This window comes from Lepus europaeus, chromosome 21 (assembly GCF_033115175.1).
Source record: "Lepus europaeus isolate LE1 chromosome 21, mLepTim1.pri, whole genome shotgun sequence".
Classification (NCBI taxonomy): Eukaryota; Metazoa; Chordata; class Mammalia; order Lagomorpha; family Leporidae; genus Lepus; species Lepus europaeus.
The window spans coordinates 917,816-942,698 of NC_084847.1; the positions used below are offsets into that span (position 1 = coordinate 917,816).

Here is a 24,883-nt window from a genome sequence, read left to right on the forward strand (position 1 = left end):
CTTCAGGGCACACCTTCCGCAGGCCTTGTCACCCCTGTCCTGCCAAAGAATCGGCTGGGAAACAGGAACCGAGAGGAGGTGAGGGGCTTGCTGAGGGAGGGGCAACTGTGTCTGGAGAGGACGGGCAAGAAGCACCCCTGAGGCCCAGGGAGAAGGCGGGAGAAGGTGGGAGAAGGCGGGAGAGGGGCGAGGTTTGCCCACCCGGGCAGGGCAGGAGGGGGCTCACCGAGCTGAGCAGGAAGCTGATGCGGTTTCCGCCGGCGTTGCACCGCAGTGAGGAGATGCCCCCCACGCCCGGGACCAGCTCCGCCAGGTTCTTGCAGTTGCAGTGTACCTTGGCCTCTCTGCGGGGAGGAAGGGGGGTGCAGTGCGGGTCAGAGGGCAGGGCACAGCCCCGAGCCTGTGTGTGCTCGGTGCCTCTCGGCCTGCGGCAGGCCAGGACGCAGGCGGAGTCTGCAAACCTCACGTGTTGAGATGAGCAACAGGAACCTGCAGCCTCGGTCCAGCTGTGCTGCAGTGGCTCTGGGCAGGCACAGCTCCACTCACGCCCTGCTGCCCTCATCACATCCCCCGTCCTCACACCGAGCTACTCGCACGGACAGACCAACAGGTGCCTGACCAGGCCCCTGCAGGCAGCTTTTCCCCTTTATTTTACTTCCTCAGTGTTTGCCTCCATCTTTTTCTGCTCCAGGACACATTTATCACCCAGTGCCCTCAGGTGCCTCTTTGCCTGGGGCAGTCTCACGTCCACTGCCCAGGGGTATGCCTGAGGACGGTTCAGCATCAGGCTGGGCCGTGGGCAATGGGAGGAGCACATAGGTACAGGGCAAAGTACACCACAGCCCGGCCAGGTGTAACCTGTCAGCGTGACGGTCAGCGGAGCGCTGGCCCGGCCAGGTGTAACCTGTCAGCGTGACGGTCAGCGGAGCGCTGGCCCGGCCAGGTGTAACCTGTCAGCGTGACGGTCAGCGGAGCGCTGGCCCGGCCAGGTGTAACCTGTCAGCGTGACGGTCAGTGAAGTGCTGCCCGGCCAGGTGTAACCTGTCAGCGTGACGGTCAGTGAAGTGCTGCCCGGCCAGGTGTAACCTGTCAGCGTGACGGTCAGCGGAGCGCTGGCCCGGCCAGGTGTAACCTGTCAGCGTGACGGTCAGCGGAGCGCTGGCCCGGCCAGGTGTAACCTGTCAGCGTGACGGTCAGTGAAGTGCTGCCTGGCCAGGTGTAACCTGTCAGCGTGACGGTCAGCGGAGCGCTGGCCCGGCCAGGTGTAACCTGTCAGCGTGACGGTCAGCGGAGCGCTGGCCCGGCCAGGTGTAACCTGTCAGCGTGACGGTCAGCGGAGCGCTGGCCCGGCCAGGTGTAACCTGTCAGCGTGACGGTCAGCGGAGCGCTGGCCCGGCCAGGTGTAACCTGTCAGCGTGACGGTCAGTGAAGTGCTGCTTGGCCAGGTGTAACCTGTCAGCCCGACGGGTCACCGTAATGGGCTGGGCATGTCAGGTTCTCCACCGAGCAGAAGGCACTCTGGGAAGTTCTGTGCTCTTTTGGGAGCAGGGACCGCGCTGCACACCCCCGGGGGGTGGTGTCCACGGAGCCTCTGGGTGTTCTGTAGGGGAGGTCTGTGCCCCCCCACCCGTCAGGATGGCCCTGTGCACACTAAGTTATTACTGAGGCTGTCATGTCACCCCGCCTTCCTTCTTTCGCTGTCCCTGTCTGCCCTCCCTCACGAGCACCTTTGCTGCCCTACTTCCTGGCACAAGGTGCCGCAGCCTCCTATGTGCACCACCTGCCCCCGTCCCAGACTGAGCTCCCTCCAAGGAGCCCGGGCCCTCTTCCTGGAAAAGCTGTTAGGAACCACACGGTGTGCAGCAGCTCCATGGGCGGAGTAAGGAAATGTGTGTCCACACAGACTGGACAGACCCACGCCGGGGATTCTCTGTATACAGAGTCACACAAACCCGCAAGCAGAATAGAGTTCACAGTGGCGTCTTCCGACTCCTGGGTCCCTGCTACTCTGCAGCCCCCTCCCACAGTGAGGATCCGGCTCCTGCGCTCCCACACCACTGCCTTCCCGTTCAGCTCCAGTATATGTGAGTAATGGTGTCAGAATCCTTCACGCACCCCGTGAACGCTGCTCTGTGACGTGGTTTCCACCGTTTCCAAAGTGACAGAGGACGCTGTCCCCACGCCTTCAGTCGTGACAGGCTGCTTTTCCCTCCTGTGTTCCATCTGGGCAACCCCCTCCCCAGCCATGCTCCAAGAGATGGGATGCGTTGGCGTACATTAAGGCTCCTCCTCTGTGAGGGGAGTGCCAGGGGCTCTGGCAGGCACAGCGTCCCTACCTCCCCGACTCGACCCTCCCACACCGCCCCACACCAACACAGAATTCAGGCGCAGTGTCCCTACCTCCCCGACTCGACCCTCCCCTCCCACACCGCCCCACACCAACACAGAATTCAGGCACAGCGTCCCTACCTCCCCGACTCGACCCTCCCCTCCCACACCGCCCCACACCAACACAGAATTCAGGCACAGCGTCCCTACCTCCCCGACTCGACCCTCCCCTCCCACACCGCCCCACACCAACACAGAATTCAGGCACAGCGTCCCTACCTCCCCGACTCGACCCTCCCCTCCCACACCGCCCCACACCAACACAGAATTCAGGCGCAGTGTCCCTACCTCCCCGACTCGACCCTCCCCTCCCACACCGCCCCACACCAACACAGAATTCAGGCGCAGCGTCCCTACCTCCCCGACTCGACCCTCCCCTCCCACACCGCCCCACACCAACACAGAATTCAGGCGCAGTGTCCCTACCTCCCCGACTCGACCCTCCCACACCGCCCCACACCAACACAGAATTCAGGTGCAGTGTCCCTACCTCCCCGACTCGACCCTCCCCTCCCACACTGCCCCACACCAACACAGAATTCAGGCGCAGCGTCCCTACCTCCCCGACTCGACCCTCCCCTCCCACACCGCCCCACACCAACACAGAATTCAGCCTCAATACGAGGTGCTTCAAGATGAGCGTGGCCTGTTCACGCTGAAGGGAGAACGCAAGAGGTCTTTGGCATCTGCCCACTTTCTAGCCTCCTGACTCAGAAAACATAATACTTTTATTTGGACAGCAACTGTACCTTCGGGAAAGATCAAAGCTTTTAAAGTGAGCCAGGTCTGTTCCGACACCCAGGAAGTTCCCACAGACATCCAAGAAGCAGGGGTTCCCCTCGTTCTCGGAGAAGAGCAGGAGCTGTTTGACCGTCCCCTGAGGAAACAAAGAAGTTCAGGAAAGCAGCTCTCATGGCGTTTCACTTTTGCTAGCCAGAGCGGTCACAGGTAGCTTCACGCACTGCGTGTGTTCACACAGCAGGCATCGGCGGGATTCCAGGGCCACGGGCACAGGCGGAGCTGCCCTCAATCCTGAGGAAAAGGCCAGGACGCCTGCTCGGGGGAGGAACGAGACGGAGAGCAGAGGGGTGACAGGTGCACATCTGGGGAGACAGTGCCCTGAGCCCCGAACGCACTGCCTACGTTGTGGGTGTCCTGTGAAACGTGCCCAGCGTGGGAGGCTTGGAGGAGGGGGCCTCATCAGGACAACGGTCTCTTCCTGGGCTCAGTCCCCAGGGAAGCTCACGGCACTTGAGCAGCACACATCCACTTTTTCGCTGTGTATCTAATACTTCAATAAAACATTTAAGAAATCAGTCTCGTCTGAGGCGGCCTTCCAGCAGCCGGTGCGGAGGGAGGAATCAGCACAGTGAAGGAAGGAGGCCGCGGCACTGCGGCAGCACAGGGTCTCCCTCCAGGACCCAGAGGGCGTGGCCACACCAGCATCACTGGGGCAGGCTGCGTGCTGAGGGAAAGGAGATGCCACAGGGCTGTTGGCCAGGATGTGGTTCTACATCATTTATATGTGAAAACTGTCACTCTATCTTCATAATATTTAGGGAGGCATGCTCAATCGTGCCTGTGCAGACCTCGCACTTCACACTGTGCCTTTCAGACTCACCCTGATCCTCTGGGTTTTAGTTCGCCCAGATTCAGGGACGGCCGGCACCATGTGGGACTCGCTCTGGAGGGGCACTGTGTCAAACACGCACAGCGGAACTCAGCAGCTGGGCTGATGTGAACGGCACATGAGCTGCATGGCACTAGCGTGAGGACGCTAATTAAGACAGGGCTGCAAGGGCACTCAGTGGGCACAGAACTGCAGGAGGCTCCAACGGCGAGCGAGGAGGCAGAGATGCACAGTCCAGAGAACAGAGGACAGGCAGCCCCAGCCGGGACTCCGACCTTCACCTTGGCCTATCTTGTAGGAGCTTATTAAATGCATGCAAAACCATGGTCAAGGGCTGCTTGAACACAGCTGAAATCAAAGAGGCAGGAAACAGCTGACCATGCTCGCACGTCCACCATCTTCTGCCCCCTTACTTGCTGGATCCCCTGGGTTCAGACCTGAACTTACACCATCCCTGCTCTGGACACCCAGATCTGCACTTCCAGTGGTTTCCTGGGGATCTCTAGGGAAGTTGACAGAACTAAAATCCTGCACCTGCTCCACTGCTGGACTTTCAGCTTAAAGCCACCACCAGAGAGACGCCCTGTGACACTGACGTCTTCTGTGAGCACCGGTTTGAGTCCCCTGCTCCACTTCTGATCCAGCTCCCCGCTAAGGCCCCCAGGAAAGCAGTGGAAGATGGCCCTACTACTTGGGCTCCTACCACCCTTGTGGGAGACCTGGATGGAGTTCCAAGTTCCTGGCTTCAATCTGGCCCAGCCTTACTGCAGCCACTGTTTAATGGACCAGTGTATTGAAGATCTCTCCATCTCTCTATATAACTTTGCCTTTCAAATACACACACACACACACACACAGAGATATATATATAAAATAAAATAAAATTAAGGAAAGAAAGAAGGAAAAGCAAGCAGGCTGACCTGGCAGGCTGGCAGGCTCAGAGTCCTGTTCCATGTCACTGCCTACCACACTGCCTGTCCATCCACCCTGGCCCTGTTCCCCAGGGGCTGGGCCCTCAGCACCCCCCAACACCATCTCCCACAGCTTCCTCCTCCTTCACCAGCTACCTGATCCTCCCAGCACACGGGCCCAGAAGTTTCTTCTAGGGAGAAGACAGCACGACTCCAAGAGCACACAGCACATGCCACAGCAAACCTCACTGCTCCTGGCTGTGGCCCCGGCTGCCTTCAGGTGAAGGTCCCCCAGGGCCCACGGCCAGTCGCCCTATCTTTTTATTTTTTTGAAGGTTTAATGTATTTGAAAAACAGAGTTACAGAGAGGCAGAGAGAGAGAGAGAGAGTCTTCTGTCCACTGGTTCACTCCCTAAATGGATGTAACAGTCGAAGCTATGCTGATCCAAAGCCAGGAGCCAGGCGCTTCTTCCAGGTCTTCCACATGGGTATAGTGGCCCAAGGACGGGGGCCATCTTCTACTACTTTCCCAGGCCATAGTAGAGAGCTGGATCGGAAATGGAGCAGCTGGGACTAGAACTGGCGTCCATATGGGATGCCGGCACTGCAGGCAATGGCTTTATCTGGTATGCCACAGCGCCTGCCCGAAGTCACCCTATCTTGGTTGTACCTCCACTACCGTGGCTCCCATGTGCCTGCCTCTTTCTTGGCACTGGGATACACCCAGGCGCCACAGTCTGCTGGCACACCGGTGCTGGCCTGGCAGGGAACCCGGGTGGGATCAGGAAGTCCCGAGTGTCCAGAGCCGCCTCATCACTGACATGAGCCCCTGTGTACACACCTGCTGGAAGGACGTGCGGCCAGTCGGCAGGGACTAGAGTGCAGGCTGACCTCGCCTCACTCGGAGGCATCCTCACATTTACAGTTAACAGATACCCCCTCAGGATTAGAAACACTGACGGGGACCATGTGATAGGACACTGTCGGAGACACAGTCAACAGATACCCCCTCAGGATTAGGAACACTGACGGGGACCGTGTGATAGGACACTGTCAGAGACACAGTCAACAGATACCCCCTCAGGATTAGGAACACTGATGGGGACCGTGTGATAGGACACTGTCGGAGACACAGTCAACAGATACCCCCTCAGGATTAGAAACACTGACGGGGACCGTGTTAGGCCCAGGGATAGGACACTGTCAGAGACACAGTCAACAGATACCCCCTCAGGATTAGGAACACTGACGGGGACCGTGTTAGGCCCAGGGATAGGACACTGTCAGAGACACAGTCAACAGATACCCCCTCAGGATTAGGAACACTGACGGGGACCGATTTGGCCCAGGGACAGGACACTGTCGGAGACACAGTCAACAGATACCCCCTCAGGATTAGGAACACTGACGGGGACCGTGTGATAGGACACTGTCAGAGACACAGTCAACAGATACCCCCTCAGGATTAGAAACACTGACGGGGACCGTGTGATAGGACACTGTCGGAGACACAGTCAACAGATACCCCCTCAGGATTAGAAACACTGACGGGGACCGTGTTAGGCCCAGGGACAGGACACTGTCGGAGACACAGTCAACAGATACCCCCTCAGGATTAGAAACACTGACGGGGACCGTGTGATAGGACACTGTCGGAGACACAGTCAACAGATACCCCCTCAGGATTAGGAACACTGACGGGGACCGTGTGATAGGACACTGTCAGAGACACAGTCAACAGATACCCCCTCAGGATTAGGAACACTGATGGGGACCGTGTGATAGGACACTGTCAGAGACACAGTCAACAGATACCCCCTCAGGATTAGAAACACTGACGGGGACTGTGTTAGGCCCAGGGATAGGACACTGTCGGAGACACAGTCAACAGATACCCCCTCAGGATTAGGAACACTGACGGGGACCGTGTGATAGGACACTGTCAGAGACACAGTCAACAGATACCCCCTCAGGATTAGAAACACTGACGGGGACCGTGTGATAGGACACTGTCGGAGACACAGTCAACAGATACCCCCTCAGGATTAGAAACACTGACGGGGACCGTGTTAGGCCCAGGGACAGGACACTGTCGGAGACACAGTCAACAGATACCCCCTCAGGATTAGAAACACTGACGGGGACCATGTGATAGGACACTGTCGGAGACACAGTCAACAGATACCCCCTCAGGATTAGGAACACTGACGGGGACCGTGTGATAGGACACTGTCAGAGACACAGTCAACAGATACCCCCTCAGGATTAGGAACACTGATGGGGACCGTGTGATAGGACACTGTCGGAGACACAGTCAACAGATACCCCCTCAGGATTAGAAACACTGACGGGGACCGTGTGATAGGACACTGTCGGAGACACAGTCAACAGATACCCCCTCAGGATTAGAAACACTGACGGGGACCGTGTTAGGCCCAGGGATAGGACACTGTCAGAGACACAGTCAACAGATACCCCCTCAGGATTAGGAACACTGACGGGGACCGTGTTAGGCCCAGGGATAGGACACTGTCAGAGACACAGTCAACAGATACCCCCTCAGGATTAGGAACACTGACGGGGACCGTGTGATAGGACACTGTCGGAGACACAGTCAACAGATACCCCCTCAGGATTAGGAACACTGACGGGGACCGTGTGACAGGACACTGTCGGAGACAGGCATCACGCAGGAGCTATGAAGCTGTTAGGAAGCCTGCAGCCCACGTCAGAGCGCCTGGGTTTGAGGCCCATCTCCACGTCCTGACCAGCTTCCTGCTAGAGCAGACCCTGGGAGGCAGCAGTGACAACTCCAGTACTGGTCTTTTGGTGAGCACATGGGAGACCTAGGTAGGCTGAACTCGAGGCTCCCAGCTTTGCACCCCTACCTGCTGTGGGCATCTGGGGAGTGGACCAGCAGGTGGAGGCTCTGTCTCCCTGTCGCTCAAATAAATAAAATAAATTTACTTTAAAAACAATTGAAAAACCAAAAAACAAAAGTACCCACACCCGTGCTGGCAAATGTCAGATGCCCAAGCCCTCCAGGTGGGGCTGTCTGCTCTGCTGCCCACCCAGCGGCCTGCTGGCCCCGCACAGCCCCAGCCTGGTCTCTTCTCTGCTGTTCCAGGTGCCCCTTTATCTGTCCTGAGAACAGAGCTCCTCTCCATCACTCTGACGTCCACGACGGATGCCCCACTGGCAACTGCAGGCATCAAGGAGACACCTGTGGATGTGTGGGAGCCACCTGGGCAAGGAGTAGACCCAGCAGGCCTCCAGAAAACTCTTGGCCAACAGCTTCCCCAGGACTGCCTGCCATGACCAGCTCCTATACGATTCACTTTGGTTTTCTGCTGGGCAGTTCTCACTGCCCTGTTTACTGTCTGACCGCCTGGACATGGCAATCCTGGGAATCAGAGGCTGGGCTCAGGGAACAACTCACAGCTGGACAGAAACTGCCCTGGCAGCTATAACTAGACCATGGAGATGCTCCTGGGCCTGCAGGGGAGCGTGGCTGCTTGTAGCAGGTGGGAGACGTGCCAAGACAGGTCGACCTGAAAACTGTGAACGTGGCCTTGTGTGGAGAAAGGGTCTTTGCAGATGAGAAGTAAAAGATCATTCTGGCTTAGGGTGGGCCCTGAATTCAATGACAAGTGTTCTACAGTAAGACACGCACGCAGAGAAGGCCACGTGCAGACACATGGGGCCAGAGCTCTGCATCCACGAGCCTCGGCAGGCCCAGGGCCTCCAGCACCACCAGAGCCGAGCGGCATGAAGCGGCCTCCCACAGAGCCTCCTGCAGACCCCTGGCCCCAGGCCGGTGAGCAGACGGCTTTCTGATCCCTCAGTGCCTGGCTGTGGCAGCCGTTTGCAGCAGCACAGAAAGCTCACGAGGTATGTGGGTCCTTGGGCTCCCACGAGCATGTGGGGGATGTGAGCAGGGAAGGGGGCACCTGACCCCAAAGGACCCAAAGGGAGCAAAGAGCGCTAGAGGCTCTGTGGCAAGACACAGGTGGGAGAGGGGCTGCCAAAGACATGTCTGACAGACAGCCGCTTAGCCCTCAGGATACATACTGACCACTTCCTCGCATGTCACAGCCCTGGGTGCACAAGGGCCAGCCAGCCCTGCCTCCAGAATTCTGAAGTCACAGCTGCCCCAGAAGGAATGGCCAGCTCTCCCAGAACTACCGTCAGGACCAGTCACCCCACGGAGGAGGTGCAGCACAGCAGGTGCATCGAGACGCAGGTGATGGCCGACTGGAGTCACACCTGGAACCTGGCGCCAGTGTCACCAGCACAGCCCACAGGTGGAACCCGGCACTCACCTGCCAGGTGCGAACTTGGACGCGGTTTGGCTCCACGGTGTACACGTTTTCCTCATGCATTGCTAGCACTGGGGACTCGCACAGGAAGGCGCCTAAGATGGAAGAGAAGCATCACCACAGCAGCCGCGGCCTCTTCCGTTCCCTCAGCCTCCCAGGGCACCGTGTCGCCTACAGGATAAGATGCCACTTAAGACGAACACACCCCATCCACTGCTTCCACTCCCTCAATCCTGGCCTGGGAAAGCAGCGGAAGCAGCGGAAGATGGATCAGTGTCTGGACACCTGCGCCCACGTGGGAGATCCTTGAAGCTCCTGGCTCTTGCCTGGCCTAGTCCTGGCCATTGCAGCCATTTGGGGAGCAAACCAGTGGATGGAAGACCTCTCTCTGTGTCCCTCCCTCTCCCTCTCTGTAACTCTGCCTTTCAATTAAATCTTTTTTATAAAAAAAAGATGACCAGATTGCACGTCCCAGTGCCTGGGTTTGAGATCAGCTCTGCTCCTGACCACAGATCCCTGCTAATGCACACCCTCAGAGGCAGCAGGTGACGGCCCAAGTACTAGGGTCCCTGCCACCCATGTGGGAGAACCTGGCTTCAGACAGCCCAGCCCTGGCCATTGCAGGCTTTTTGGGAGTGAACCAAAAAAGATCCCTCTGCATCTCTAAGATAATAAAAGGAAGGAAGGGATACTGAATTTGAAGGAAGAAAAGTGGCGCTGTCACACAAACCCCTCGCAGGCCTCATGACAGCTTCGTGTCGTCTGCGTCGGGCAGGCGAGGGACTCCGTGCTGGGCTTCCAGCAGCACCACACCTCCAACATCACCTATGCAGGTGTCTGCTGCCCCGTCGTGTGGGCTGCTTTCAGCCTCTAAAGGCTTCCACCAGGGAGGGGACAGTGTTGCACAGCTGACATCTGTCTCTGCTGCCCTGGTATCGGTGGGCGGTAGGTGTGGGGTGGAACTCAGTCCTCCTAACAGTACACGAGGAAGGGGCCAGGGCAGCACAGGGCAGAGTGGGGAAACTGCTACAAGACAGCTGGAGGCGGGGCCGGCATGTGGCACAGTGGGCTAATCCTCCGCCTGCGGCGCCAGCATCCCATATGGGCACTGGTTCTAGTCCTGACTGCTCCTCCTCCAATCCAGCTCTCTGCTGTCGCCTGGGAAAGCAGCAGAAGATGGCCCAAGTGCTTGGGCCCCTACACCCATGTGGAAGCCTGGGAAGAAGCTCCTGGCTTTGGATTGGCACAGCCCTGGTCATTGTGGCCATTTGGGGAGTGAACCAACGGAAGGAAGACTTTCTCTCTGTCTCTCCCTCTCACTGTCTGTAACTCTACCTCTCAAATAAATAAATAAAAAGTTTATAAAAAAAAAAAAAAGACAGCTGGAGGCAACAAGATGTCAGGAAAAGAAAAGACCATGGGAACGATGTGAGGGAGACAGCGGCAACCAGTGCAGGCAGCCCAGAGGTGGCCAGCAAGCAAGGGGGCAGCCACTCATCACGGCGTGATGACAAATCCTCCTGTGGATTAAGAGAGCCTGAGGGGCCGGTGCTGTGGTGTAGCAGACTAAGCCTCTGCCTACAACGCTGACATCCCATATGGGTACTGGTTCAAGTCCTGGCTGCTCCACTTCTGGTCCACCTCCTGCGAATGCTCCTGGGAAAGCAGAAGATGGCCTAAGTGCTTAGGCCCCTGCACTCATGAAGGAGACACAGAAGCAGCTCTGGGCTCCTGGCTTTGGCCTGGCCCAGCCTGGCTGGAGCTGTTTGGGGAGTGAACCAGCAGATGGAAGACTTTTCTCTCCGTCCCTCCCTCTCTTTATAACTCTTTCAAATAAATAAATAAATCTTTAAAAAGAGAGCAAGAGAGCCTAAGGCTGGGGCTGGTATTTGATGCAAGACACTGCTTGGGAGGCCTAAACTCACAGGGGAGTCCTTGGGTCAGTGTCCTGCTCTACTTCTGATCCCGGCCTCCTCCGAACGTGCAGCCTGTGAGGCAGCAGTGACGGCTCCAGTGGCCCTGTCTCATTTGGGAGAGCCAGCCTGTGCCCCTGGCTGCTGTGGGCATTTGGGAGGTAATACAGTGGACGGGGGATCTGTCTTTCTGCCGTTTTAATAAAGTGAAAATAATAAAAAGTTGTAAAAAAAAGAAGAGCCCAAGGCCAGGATGGGTGAAGTAGCACTGGTGTGGAGGGACAGCACTGATGGCTACCACACTGCACTCAGCAATGTCCCAGAGATCGAGATCAGGCACCAGACCCGGCGCTGTGACTGTGGCCTGGCGTGGGGAATGATGCCAGGGCCTCGAGTTGGAAGGGTTGTCCTGGTTGTCTTTCACACGCAGTAGGTCCTAAAGCCAGGCCACTCGCGTCCCTGTGAGGAGGAGGCAGACTTCATTCAGATGGGGCACTGTGACCACAGAGCTAACAACCTGAGTCTGTGACCACCAGGAAGGACCATGGGCACCACTGGAAGCCAGAGCAAGGGCCAGTTCTCCCCTGGAGGCTGCAGAGGGCGTGTGGCCCGCCTGCCGTCTGGACTTTGGCCCAGGGAAGCTGATGGGGCCTCTGGGCCTGTGGAGCCAAGAAGTTTCCGTGGTTTGAAGGCCTTGAGCGTGTGGTGCTTTGTCACAGAAGCCTCAGGAAACTTGCACTGGAGACGGGGTCAGAGGCAGCTGAGTTACACACTGGGGAGCTAGCCTCTAACCCACCCTGGGACGTCTCGTCAGCCTCTGGCCTGACTCAAGACAGGGCCTATTGCCGTTTCGAGTCCCGCCTGCTCCACTTCTGATCCAGCTCTCTGCCATGGCCTCAGTAAACAGAAGATGGCCCAAGTCCTTGGGCCCCTGCACCTGTGTGGGAGACCGGGAAGACACTCCTAATTCCTGGCTTCGGCTCAGCCCAGCTCTCACCATTGCAGCCATTTGGAGAGTGAACCAGTGGATGGAAGACCTCTTTCTCTGCCTTTCAAATAAATAAAATAAAAATTTAAAAAAAAAAAAAAAAGCAAAGCTATAAAAGGCGGGGCCCACTGCTGCCTGCAGTCTGGAAACATCCAGCATGCGGGTGGGAAGCGACCTGTTCCTGGAAGGAGGCTCAGGGAGCACTGTGGCTGCTGCTGCTCCCAAAGCCCCGTTTCGGAGCCACTCAGCAGTCTGGGACAAGGAGGGCTCTGTGGCCTGGGCCTGGCAGCACTGGTTCTGGACACCACGCTCACGCGTGAGAGCTGACATAAGTTCTGCCTACTCGGGACCATTTCAAGGGACCAGCACTCCTCTCATTAGGCGGAGAGCAAATACAGCAGGATACAAGGTGGCCCCTCTGCGGGCGAAGACTCCACCTGCGTTCCGCATCACGGCTCCAGAAGGCTCGAAGATCAGCACCTGCTTTCCGTTCCAGACGGCGACAGCGTCCTGGAAGAATCCATGGTCAGGAGAGGCGGGATGTGGACTTGAACCCCACTGCACCCCTCCGTCCCGTGCTCTAAGCAGGTCCACCCCTTTGGTGTCAGCCGCACAGTCCCTCGCAGGTGGAGGTTAAGGCAGCTTCCCAGTTTTGCAAAACGCCCCTGGGTTGTTGTGACTCTTTATGAACACAACACTCAGGGGCTCAGGAGATGACAATGCAGAGGACAGGGAGGGGGTGGCTCAGCACAGTCCCTGCCACCTGCATGCCGAAGACCCCATGGGCCCCCAGCACTCACCTTGGTGGCAAACACGCCACTGACGTGCATGTCTGTGCGCAAGCTGTGTGTTGCCCCCGTGGACAGGAAGGACACGCTGAGCGAGCTCGGGGAGATCTGCACGGCGGCCACTTGCTGGTGGAAATGGGACGAGAGAGCCTGCTCCTTGAGGATCACCACGGAGCTGACGAGGTTCACCGCCAGAAGGTTCTTCCTGGAGCCCCACTACGCACCCACGTCACATGAGAACAGAGGGGAGAGGCCGGCAGGGTGTGTGGGGAGGGGCGTTCACAAACACGAGGACCCACCCGCCATTCCCAGCGCCCTTTCTTCCGCTTATCTAAGAAGGGGCGTGGCTACGCTGGCAGCTGTGCTGGCGGCATCAGCTCCGGTTGGGGCTTCTGGAATCGCTTTTCTGAGCACTGTGTAAGGGTGCTTATGTTTGAAAATGGATGGGCAGTTTAATGTGCCTGGGAAAGCAGTGGGACACAGCCCAAGTCCTTGGGCCCCTGATCAGCTCAGCTCTAGCCAATGGGGCCATCTGGGGAGTGAACCAGCGGATGGAAGACCTCTCTGCCTCTGCCTGTAACTCTGCCTTTCAAATAAAAAAAAAAAAAAGAATCTACTTAAATTAAAAAAAAAAAAGACCATTTGGTATGTGAATTATTTCTTAACAAAGCTATTTTTAATACCTAGATAAAGTTAGGAATAGAGACAAAGAGGTGGCAGATAGGAATGAATTAGTACAGGTCTACAATCCCTTATTTGTAATTCTGAAATTCAAAAGGTCTCCAAAACGTTTGTAATATATATTTATTTATTTAATTTGCTTGAAAGGTAGAGACAGAGATCTCCCATCCACTGGCTCACTCCCCAAACACTGTCAGGGCTAACCCAGACCAAAGCTGGGAGCTGGGAGTTAACCCAGGTCTCCGTGTAGGTGGCAGGCACCCTCCCAAGATCTTTAATGGCTGTGCCAAGCGCCCATCCCTTAAACATGTTCACGACTGTCATTTTTTAGACAATCCTAAGGTGAATAATGGCTCAACCCGGGTTCAGCGCTCATCACTCCTCCGCGTCGTGTGGCAGAAGTGAAGCACGCGCAGCGCTGCCGCAGAGCTGTACCTCTACTTGTCTGATGGCTCCCTCCAGCTCAGCGGGCGACTGCAGCGCCCACCTGTCTTTGCCGTCCACCCAGCGGCTGCTCAGCGGGCCTGGGACCCTCTTCCACATGGCCACTCGCCCTCTGTCGGTGCCAGCTGCAAGAAGGCCTGGAGGTGACAACACGCGCAGTCACTGAGCGGGAAGAGGCACCACGGCAACCACGGCAACCAGCTCCCTCCCCGAGCGCTGCCCCAGCCCCACGACCGGCAGCCCAGCTGGCGGAGGTGGTGTGCTGGCCACGCGGTCTTCTCCGGCAAGCTCGCCTGCTGTGTTCTGGGCTGCTTTCCCAGTGCAGGGGCACTGCCGAGCAGCCAGCAAGCGTGGCTCTGGCTCTCTCCTGTCCTCTGTGTCATGAATCTACCTGCATGTACACCGCCCCCTCCCCACACTGTGGGGTTTCAGGAGGGGCAGGTCAAGGTGACACAGTCAATCCATCATGCGGTGGGCCTAACCCTCCGGCCATATGTAGGATAACCAAGCTCTACTGTCCCTAGCTCGCCTACACCGCACTCATGCTACTTAAACGAGTGACCCTGGCTAGCACGGACTTCCCAGCAGCCGTCTGTCCCTGTGGTCACTCTGCCCCCTCCCAGGCTGCCTCACCTTTGACCGCGCAGTAACAGACACAGTTTATGTTCTCTCCTCTCTCAAAGCCACATGACTCCTCTAGACTCAGCACGTAATTCTCTTCTCGTCCTAAATCCCAGAACCTGAGGAAGAAAGCCAGCAGGAGAGGGGCTGTGTGAGAGCCTTCCCACTCTGCCGAACCTGTGGCACAAACGCTAGAAACAGGGCACGAGGCCTGGCTCTCTGGACTCCAGAGTCCTGTTTGTGGTGACATGGGTGACACGCAGAAACACACAGCCCTAAGCATCAGGCTAAAGGAGCTGGAGGCAGGGGAGACCAAATGCCCCGTTTAGTGGGTACCACGCTCAAATAACCAGGCAAGGCAGTTCCACAGATACACAGGGAGGCGGGGGCACTCCTGGGGCCTCTCCAGTTGGCCCCTGGTGTGGTTAACTGGGCATGCCCGACTTGATGGGCGTATTTCACTGAGCGCAGAGGAGCCTGTTCCTGAGGACGCTTTATCTAGGGCCACATGCCGGGAAGGCTGCTCTCACCTGAGGACTGCCTCTCCCAGGGCCGTCACGAGGAGGCTGTCCTCAATCAGGATGATGTCTGCTCGGTGACCTGTTTTCCCGCTCAGCTTCACCTGGATAAGGGAAAACCCAAGAGGAGCGTGTGGCTCTCGCTGTGGCTTCTGTTCCTGGACTTGGTCCTCGGCGACATCGCAGACTCCCCCAGTGGAGGACAGGAAGGGTGGACAACAGAGACCCGAGATGCATAGGCTGAAGCAAACGGCGACTCTTGCACATTAAGCACTAGCCACCCAGTGCGAGGTGTGCCCAGAGCGGTCCCTAGGTCGGGCCTGCGCCCTCCAGGCATGGTGCGATTCCCTAGGTCGGGCCCGCGCCCTCCAGGCGTGGTGTGCCCGGAGCGGTCCCTACAGGCCTCACCATACCCGTTTTGCAGAGAACAAGCTTGCTGTGGCCCTGCCAGCCAGTGCGTAGCTGGGCAGCTGAGGCTGGCCTCTACGGGCTGGACTGTGTCCCCCAAATTCATGTACTGCAGTCCTCACCCCAGTGTGACTATGACTGTGAGTACAGATGGGGCCTTCAGTAGGTGACCAAGGTGAAGTGAGCTCATGGGGGTGGCGGGGCCTGGCCTGCCAAGGCTGTGGCCTCTGGGTCCTCTCTCCCAGGATGCAGCGAGCAGGTGGCTGTCTGCAAGCCAGGAACCAAAGAGCTGGCACCTCCCTCACTGAGCCTCCAATGCCCAGGACTGCGAGTGGGAAACACCTGCCTTCATGCTGCCAGGCCTGTGGCGTGTCTGGGGCAGCCTGAGCTGAGAAACAAGGTCCCTGTGACTTACTGCCCACTCTTCAGATGAGGCGAGGGGATCTGAGTGACCAAATAATCACAAAAACTGACTAGTGCTATGATCCACTAGAGCGTTTTCCAAGAAGTAAGGACTCCCGTGGTGCAAACAAGGGGCTGGCGTGATGACACAGTGGTGAAGAGCCACCGCAGTGCGGGCATCCCATATGGGTGCCACTTCATGTCCCGGCTGCTCCACTTCTGATCCAGCTCCCTGCTAGTGCACCTGGGAAAGCAGCGAAAGAGGGCCCGAGTGTTTGGGCCCCTGCACCTACAGGGGAGATCCAGAAGCCCCTGGGTCCAGACTGGCCCACCTCCAGCCACTGCGGCCATTGAGGAGTGAACCAGCAGATGGAAGATCTTCTAACTCTGCCTTTCAAATAAGTAAATCTTTTTTTTTTTTTTTTTTTGACAGGCAGAGTGGACAGAGAGAGAGAGAGAGAGAGAGAGAAAGGTCTTCCTTTGCCGTTGGTTCACCCTCCAATGGCAGCCGCGGCCGGTGCACTATGCTGATGCAAAGCCGGGAGCCAGGTGCTTCTCCTGGTCTCCCATGGGGTGCAGGGCCCAAGCACTTGGGCCATCCTCCACTGCCTTCCTGGGCCACAGCAGAGAGCTGGCCTGGAAGAGGAGCAACCGGGACAGAATCCGGCGCCCCGACCGGGACTAGAACCCGGGGTGCTGGCGCCGCAGGCAGAGAATTAGCCTAGTGAGCCGCGGTGCCGGCCCATAAGTAAATCTTTAAAACAACAATTTAAAAAAATATCAATAAGTAAATGAAAAGAAGCCCACAGGAGGGCAGTGGATGGCAGTGTCCCTGGCGAGCCACAGGTGGCCGGAAGGCGGCTGCTGTGGGGCGTGTGGTGCTGTGTCTTCACAGAAGGCCTCGCTTCTCTGGGCGCAGCCCAGGGCTGACGCTGAGAGTTACCTTCAGGGACCTGGCACTTTCAGGAGCCACCTCACCACATGGCTCTCCAATGGGCACCTGTAACACCACGCCTGCCCCAACCCCACCTCGGGGAGAACGTGCACGTGTAGGCAGATGGGAGACTGTGCCAAGACCTTGCCAACAGGCCACACCCTACAAGGGACAGCGAGTGACTTCCTTGATGCCTCCAGCTGCAGACGGCCGCCACCTCACCTCCCCCTGCTGTGAAGGTGGACAGCTGTCGCAAGGTGAGGGCACAGGCGTCTCCCGCTGCCCATGGCTGCCTGGCCACACCAGCCATCTCCTCCTTGGTTCTCACGTGAGCTGAGCATCCGATGGTGAACGGCTATGTTAGACCAACACCTTTCCAGTCTTGCTAACTCCCACAGAGGGCAGCCAACGCAGGGCTCTCGGGTGCTACCAGGACCATTCTCCCAACTACCTTCATCATTTCTTCTGCTTCACCGGCAGGTGTCACCGTGTACAGGGACAGCAGAAGGTTCTCCGTGACCACCACCAGTGCCTCTCTTTTCTCGAGGTAGAACATTGTCTGGATGGAGCCATCTGTGGATGCCACGCATGCCGTCTTGCCTTTCTTGTCCACGTAGTGCACGGTCCCTGGGAGCACAAGCGTGTGTCACCAAGCAGCTGTTTCTATCCACCAAAGACACTTTCAAAACAAAACATCTTCATGCTAAGAATTTATGTTACTGTTGTGCTGTCCGCCACGCTTCTGGCGCTCTCTGCCCCCTCTGCCTGGCTCTAAGAGTCAGCTGTGCCGTCCGCCATGCTTCTGGCGCTCTCTGCCCCCCTCTGCCTGGCTCTAAGAGTCAGCTGTGCCGTCCGCCATGCTTCTGGCTCTCTCTGCCCCCTCTGCCTGGCTCTAAGAGTCAGCTGTGCTGTCCACCATGCTTCTGGCGCTCTCTGCCCCCTCTGCCTGGCTCTAAGAGTCAGCGGTGCCAGGTAGCTCCCCTGCCCGGCCCCCTCTCCTCCAGCCCTGGCCCCAGCAGCCACTCCTTCTGCCTCGTCCCTTCCTTCCTGGGCATCAGAGCTTGGTAGAAGGGGCCCTGGGAGTTCTCAGGAGTCTCTGGTTCCCATGTGCTGCCCTGCAGAAGCACCCTGTGAGGCTCCTCATCAGACGCCCAAAGGTGGATTCCAGGTGAACCAAGAAGTCCAAGGTCACGTAGAGGCTGTAACAAGTGCACGTTACAGGGCAGGCTAGTGGGGGAAGCCATGGGCAGGAGGCCCTGGCACACAGTGGCTGCTTGATGAGTACCAGACTTACAACCCAGGGAGCATCACAAAGACCCTTCCAGCCTCTGCACTAATGGCCGCTGGGCCTGGCAGCCAGAGAGTGACCACTGACAAGAAGTTCCCGGGCAAGAGCCCCTCAAACACAGACACGGGGCAGCCCTGTCCTCCCTCCTTAGAAGCAGCACAGACACAGCCAAAGCTGGATGGTGCTGCCCCCAAGGACGGCCTGTGTGCAGCCGCAGCAGCTCTGTGCAGCATCATCTCCCCACCAGAACCCCCAGGATCCTCTGCCTCCCCGAAAGGCAGGCCAAGACCCGCACCATCTGTCAGACTGACGAAGAACGACAGCCCCTCTTGGGAGCCCGTCTTCGGGGAGTTTCCAAAGCCGCTTTTCCTCCAGTTAAACATGTCCAGGGCTTTTTCATCGCCACTCACAGCCGCCTTGGCCAACTGGACCAGGTCCCTGCAAGTAAACACAGCACTGCAGTCGGGGCCCTTCCGCTGCCCCCAGGGGGCCGGCGCCACCACCCCCAGGAGCCCCACGCTTACTCGCCAGGAGGGGGAAGCTGGAAGATGCAGCGCGTGAGGTGTTTTCCATACTCGTGTTTCAGCAGAGGCGCACCTTGGACTCGACCCCTCTGATCCAACCTCCACAAAAGCAGAACCCCGAGCTGGAAAAACCCAACATCATCAGTGCTGCACACACGTGCAGGCAGGAGGTGCAGTATGACACAGGATGTTCCTGACAATTTATTTTCCTTCATTTATTTTATTTATTTGAAAGGCAGAGAGACAGAGACACTGGTCGTCCACTGGTTCACTGTTCAATGCCAACAGTCAGGGCTGGGCACTATACCCAGGTCCCCCACGTGGGTGACAGGGACGCAGGCAGCTGGGCCATCGGTGCTGCTTCCTGGGATGTGTGCTAGCTGGACTCAGAAGAGCTGGGAACCAAACCCAGGCACTCAGATACAGGGAGTGATATCCCGAGCGCAACACTGAGCACTGCACCAAATGTCCTTACAAAACTTCAACATGTGCACAGCAAAAATCGCAAATGTTCTAGTCAAAGCCTTTAAAGAGTCAGAACCCTGCTGCACACTCTCTCCCCATCTGTATTCCCAACAGAGTTCAGTTTTTAGGATTTTTATATTTTAGAATAACTTGGGATTTTCATAAAAACTGCAAATACAGTGTAGAGTATCCCAGATACAACACCAGTTTCCTCTACCAGATCATGCATTAGTGTGGTTCATTTCTTCTTTTTCCCTCCTTTTATGTAATTTATGTACTTATTTTAAAGGCGCAGAGAGAGGGCGCCCCCCTTAGACAGAGATCTTGCATCCACTGGTTCACTCCCCAAGGAGCTTCAACAGCTGGGGAAGAGCCAGGTTGAAGCCGGGAGACTGGAGCTCCACCTGGGTCTTCCATGTGGGTGGCAGGAACCCCAGCACTTGGGCCACCATCTACTGCTTTCCCAGGTGCATTACAGGGAGCTGAAGTGGAAGTGGTGCAGTAAGGATCCGAACTGGTGGTCTCATCTCGTTATGCCAGTGTTGCAAGTGGCAGCTTAACCTGCTGTGCCACAATGCTGGCCCCCAGATAGCACATTTCTTGGAACTAATGAACTAACACTGTTACATTACATTACTACTGACTATAGCCCATGCTTTCTGCCCCCGGCCCTCAGCTCTCCCTGCTGGCCCCGCCTGGGGCCCCCAAGACGTCGTCATCCTGTCTGCTCTGGGCTGGGACAGTTTTCAGACCCCAGTGTGGGAGCTGGGGCACGTGTGGGCTGCCCTTGTGCTGGGGCTTGTCTGACACTTCCCTGTGACCTGAGTAGGTTGTGGTCTGCAGAGGAGGGGGGAGGAGCAGCGCCTTCTCCTCACGTCCTGTTGAGGGTCCTCTCTGCCCCCCTGACCTGCTGCTGCTGACCCTGATGGCCTGGCCGGGTCGTGCCTTTGGTGTCTCCACTGCCTGTTACGTCCTGTGCTGCCTGGAGGACACTGCTGTGCGCAGCACATGGGCGAGGAGGGGTCGGGCCACCTCCTCACAGGTGGGGGGTGAATGCAAATGATGTGGGGTTCTTCAGCGAGAGGCTTGTCTTTTCTCCACCCCTGACTTTTCATTCAATCACACACTTGTACCCGTGTGGGCTTAGAGATACTAATCTACATCGGACTGTCCAACACCGTTGTATTTATCTGGCTCCGGCTTTGGTCTCGGGGAGCTTTCCGGGTGGCTCCTGGGTCCCTCTGATGAAAGCCCACCGTGAGGGCGGTGGTGTTCGCGAGCACACCCCCACTTCCTGGCACTCTGAAGGTTTCCAGTCTCGCTGTACTGCCAGTCTCTGAGCCGGCCGTTTCTCTGCGGAGTGTGGTTCATTTTACCGGAGGGGAGGATCAGTCAGCAAGCCGGGTTCCCACGCGTGCTCAGTTCTACGGTCATCAGTGTCCCCGATCCAGAGCACAAAGGCTAGAGGGCTTGAGGAAGCCGGGCTTTGTGATGGGAGGGACAGGTGAGGCTCGGCCAGCGGCAGGCAGCCTTGTGACCAAGTCCATGGCACTGCTCCTGTGCTGTGAAGCCCAGGCTCTCCGAGGCTGCAGGCTCTTCCCTGCCCCCACCGCGGCAGGGACTGCACACCGCCCACGCTGGGTATCACCATTTCTACAACAGGATTTTAAAGAGCTCAGCTACAACGGACATCCAGGGGAGGCTTTGCAAGGCGAGCGCGGGCACTCACACGACCAACGTTGACAGGATGGTTCACTCTGCAGTGTCGGGGGTATGAAGAAAAGCATGCTTGTGTTTCATAATCCCTTTTCCAACAAAAAAATTGAAAATAATGCCCCCATAGTGAGGCAAAACCACAAAGAGAAAACAAAGGTGACCCCTTGCCCTGTGCCAGGCTCCCCCCCCCCCCCCAGCAGTGACTTGAGCGAGCTTCATCAGCACGGCCAAGCCAGGGGACCAAAGCCCGTCCCCTGGGCGCCACCAGACACGGCCGACTGCACCGCTAGGCTGCTGCGCAGGGAGGCGAGCGATGGATAGCCACGAGGAGGGCGTCTGTGCCAGAGGCAGTGGTCTCCGCTCAGAGGGACGCACACGCCTCGTTCCAAGCCAAAGACAGGCGTGGATGCTGGGAGTCGGAGCTAAACCCCCACTGACTGGCGGGGAGGGGGTGCCAAAGATGCAACCAGTCAACGACTCCTGCCCTCAGGTTCCTGCCTGATGAGCCAGGACGGTGGGCTTCACGTAGGCTGAGACTCGGGAGGAAACGGGCTGTCGGCCCCCTCTGCCCGGTGTCTTCTCCATGCCCTACTCTTCTGCCCCTCTCAACACACCCAAGGGTGAGCCTGTGGGTGCGGGGCTGTCCTCACTGTGTGTGGATTCCACGTCACTTCATGCAATGCATTTTTTTTTTTTTTTTGATAGGCAGAGTGGATAGTGAGAGAGAGAGAGACAGAGAGAAAGGTCTTCCTTTTTGCCGTTGGTTCACCCTCCAATGGCCGCTGCGGACGGCGCATCTCGCTGATCTGAAGCCAGGAGCCAGGTGCTTATCCTGGTCTCCCATGGGGTGCAGGGCCCAAGGACTTGGGCCATCCTCCACTGCCTTCCCGGGCCACAGCAGAGAGCTGGCCTGGAAGAGGGGCAACCGGGACAGAATCCGGCGCCCCAACCGGGACTAGAACCTGGTGTGCCGGCGCCACAGGATTAGCCTGTTAAGCCACGGTGCCGGCCATGCAATGCATTTTTATACAGTCAGACCCTACAGCAAAGCTGCCCAGAGAAGTCCCCTGAGCCAGGAAGAGCAGGATCTAAGGTGGCAGGGACCAGCATGACACTAGAATGCTCTAGATCTCACCACTTCAAGGACGCTCACACACCGGTACTCTGACATGTACCACTCACAAGCCCCTCACTGACCTGCTTGCCAACGATCAGGGTGGGAGAATCCTCTGAGGAGGCGGGTGGCTGGGCAGGTAACAAACTCCTGGACTCCTGATGGGACTTCTGGTGGACACTTACTGGGTGACCCCATCCAGCGTCTGTTTCTGGAGCCTGAACACCCCAAACCCTGCTGAAGGCGCAGATGCGAGCACTGAGCACGAGTTGGCTTAGACTCAGGGATGGAGGAGGAGCAGGTCCTCCCGAAGCCAGCCACACTCTCGTCCAGCTGTGGGATGCCCAAAGGCCCCGGGTCACGAGGCCTCAGCTGCTCTGGGTTGGCTCCATGGGTGCCAGGACAGGGCCTCTGGGCAGTGTCTTCTGGCTACTCTTGATGGCCTCTCTTCCCATTCTTCAACCACTCCCAGCACAACCTTGGATCTTCCTAGAAGGACGAGTGTTTCTGCTCTTAAATAGTCTAACTCGCAGAGGGTGGCTGGCTCACACCTGGGCTCCATTTCATGCCTTAGTCAACTATTTTGTTAGTTGTCTCTTAATATGGTCAAGATGACAGTGATGAGACTAGTGGTCTGGCATTACCATATCCCCACGGCAAATCTGCAGACCGCAACAGCAGGGAGGGGGAAAGATCAGGGAATATGGGACACAAAAAGTCATTAGGTGGGAACTGAATGGAAAATAAGAAAAACCACCCAAACATGAGAACTTGATAGAAAAACAGGCAAACATGGACAGAAAACCAGCACAAAAACTCTGTCGGCAACACTCACTGCCGACAGCTAAAGAATCGCAAACAACGAGGCTGCTCAACCAGTCTGCTTCTCTAGCAAGATCTGACCCTCTGGTGCCCCTGTGGGGAAAGACTGTTGTGCTATGTGCGGTGTGTGTGTACTGTGTTTCTGTGCTGTGCTGTGTGTGCTATGTGCTTTGTGTATGTGCCATGTTTGTGTGATGTGCTGTGTGTACTGTGTGTTGTGTGTGTGCTGTGTGAACTGTCTGTGTGCTGTGTTGTGTGTGCTATGTGTGTGTGGTTTGTGTGCTATGTGCTGTGTGTGCTATGTGTGCTGTGCTGTGTATGTTGTGCTGTGTTGTATATTGTGCTGTGTGTGTGCACTGTGTGCTATGTGCTGTGTGTGTGTGCTGTATGTGCTGTGTTGTGTGTGCTATGTTGTGCTGTGTTATGTGCGTTGTGTGTGTTGTGCTGTGTGTGTACTGTGTCATGTAGTGTTACACTATCTTTAAAAAAATAGTCAGGAAAACAAGCAGGCAGACAACGCCCTCTGTGACACTCTGGCCACCAAGCGCTTTATCTGCTCGTCTCATGAGGAGACAGACACATCTAAACTGCGGGACATTCTACAAAGCTGCCAGCTGCAGACTCCGCAAAATATCAACATCATGAAATAGAGAGAGATAGAGAGAGAGAGAGAGAGAGAGAGGGACTGAACAGAAATGAAAGTGGAATGCAACACTCGAGCGTGTATGGCTGTGAAGCACGCCCTGGGATAACGGTGCCGCACCAGCCCTGCACTTCCTGAGGTGACCCCGCGCTGTGGTCATGCAGCAGGACGTCCTAGCCAGGAGACTGGTGCCCACGTACGCAGGAGTGAGAGCCACAGCGGGGGCCTGGAACCGTGCTCAGCAGGCCAGGCTGCGCTTGTGATGCTGGCGTCCCACACCGGAGCTCCACTGCCAACACGGCCCCTGCCACTGCACCTGGAAAAGCAGCAGGTGACGAGAACGCGTGGCCCGCCACCACTGGGGAGGCCCCGATGGGGCTCCAGGCTCCTGGCTTGGCCACAACAGCCATGAAGGAAGCGGACCAAAGGATGGAAGATCAGATGGAAGATCTCTCTCTCTTCCTCTCTATCACTCTGCTTTTCAAATAAACAACTCTTTAAAAAATAAAGTTAAAAAAGGCTCATAATGCCACAACAAATCCTAGTTACTCAGAAGAACATATTCGGGGGGCAGGAGGCAGGAAGAGCTGTGCAAAGGACGGGGGCTCCTCACACCGTTCCGTCAGCTCCTCTCAAGGATCCGTGCCATGTGAGCAGGGGACTCACAAAGCAGTGGCCGGGTTAGACTGCTGGACCCTGCCTCTGGCCTCCGGCAATGCACAGCCTGGGAGGCAGTGCAGATGACACAAGTAATTGGGTTCCCATGACAGCACGGAATATGCAGCTTCGGCCGGGCCCACACCTGGCCGCTGCAGGCATTTGGGGAGTGGACCAGTGCACAGGACTGCTCTCTGCCTCTCAAATAATTAAAAAGGAAAGAAAAACCAGTTAAAGAAATAATGTATCTGTGTGTGTCTGAAGACAGGAGAGAAGCTAAGCAGCCACGTGTCTGGAGGGTGGCAAAGCGCATGCTGGGCAGGGCTGTACTTCAGATGAGCACAGCTGTGAACTCTGCGGTTTGGACGCGTGTCACCACGGTTACGATGCAGGGACACACGTGCAATCTGTGGGTCAAACGAGCTGGCAGATCACTCCCTGCCACGGGGGCCTCTCCTGCACAGCACCCTCAGCCTCCCTCATCCACGAGATGCCAGCAGACTCCTCCCCAAGCTGCGATGACAAAAGCTGTCTCTGGCACTATCACACGTCCCCTGGGCGCTGGTCAAGACTGAGCCAGACAGAGCTAGGGACTCCTGGCAAGGAGGATGCACGCATGTTCACAGACCTGAGGGACCTGAGGGTGTGAAAGGGACAGAACTGGAGTCAGTCTCCCAATGTCTGAGTGCAACTTCTCGACAGAGCTCCA

General features: G+C 57.1%; 1 protein-coding gene across 2 annotated transcripts in view; it reads right to left on the reverse strand.

Moving 5' to 3' along the window:
* IFT140 (intraflagellar transport 140) overlaps positions 1 to 24,883 on the reverse strand; it is a 99,596-nt gene that overhangs the window by 69,788 nt on the left and 4,925 nt on the right. For both annotated transcript variants that reach the window (XM_062180996.1, XM_062180997.1), the window contains exons 4-14: positions 18,758 to 18,879; positions 18,529 to 18,671; positions 17,397 to 17,572; positions 15,214 to 15,305; positions 14,696 to 14,802; positions 14,054 to 14,199; positions 12,950 to 13,153; positions 12,587 to 12,659; positions 9,252 to 9,343; positions 3,138 to 3,265; positions 227 to 344 (exon numbers count right to left, since the gene is read on the reverse strand). In XM_062180996.1, coding sequence (XP_062036980.1) covers positions 227 to 344; positions 3,138 to 3,265; positions 9,252 to 9,343; positions 12,587 to 12,659; positions 12,950 to 13,153; positions 14,054 to 14,199; positions 14,696 to 14,802; positions 15,214 to 15,305; positions 17,397 to 17,572; positions 18,529 to 18,671; positions 18,758 to 18,879 — 1,401 coding nt within the window. The remainder of the gene's footprint in view (positions 1 to 226; positions 345 to 3,137; positions 3,266 to 9,251; positions 9,344 to 12,586; positions 12,660 to 12,949; positions 13,154 to 14,053; positions 14,200 to 14,695; positions 14,803 to 15,213; positions 15,306 to 17,396; positions 17,573 to 18,528; positions 18,672 to 18,757; positions 18,880 to 24,883) is intronic.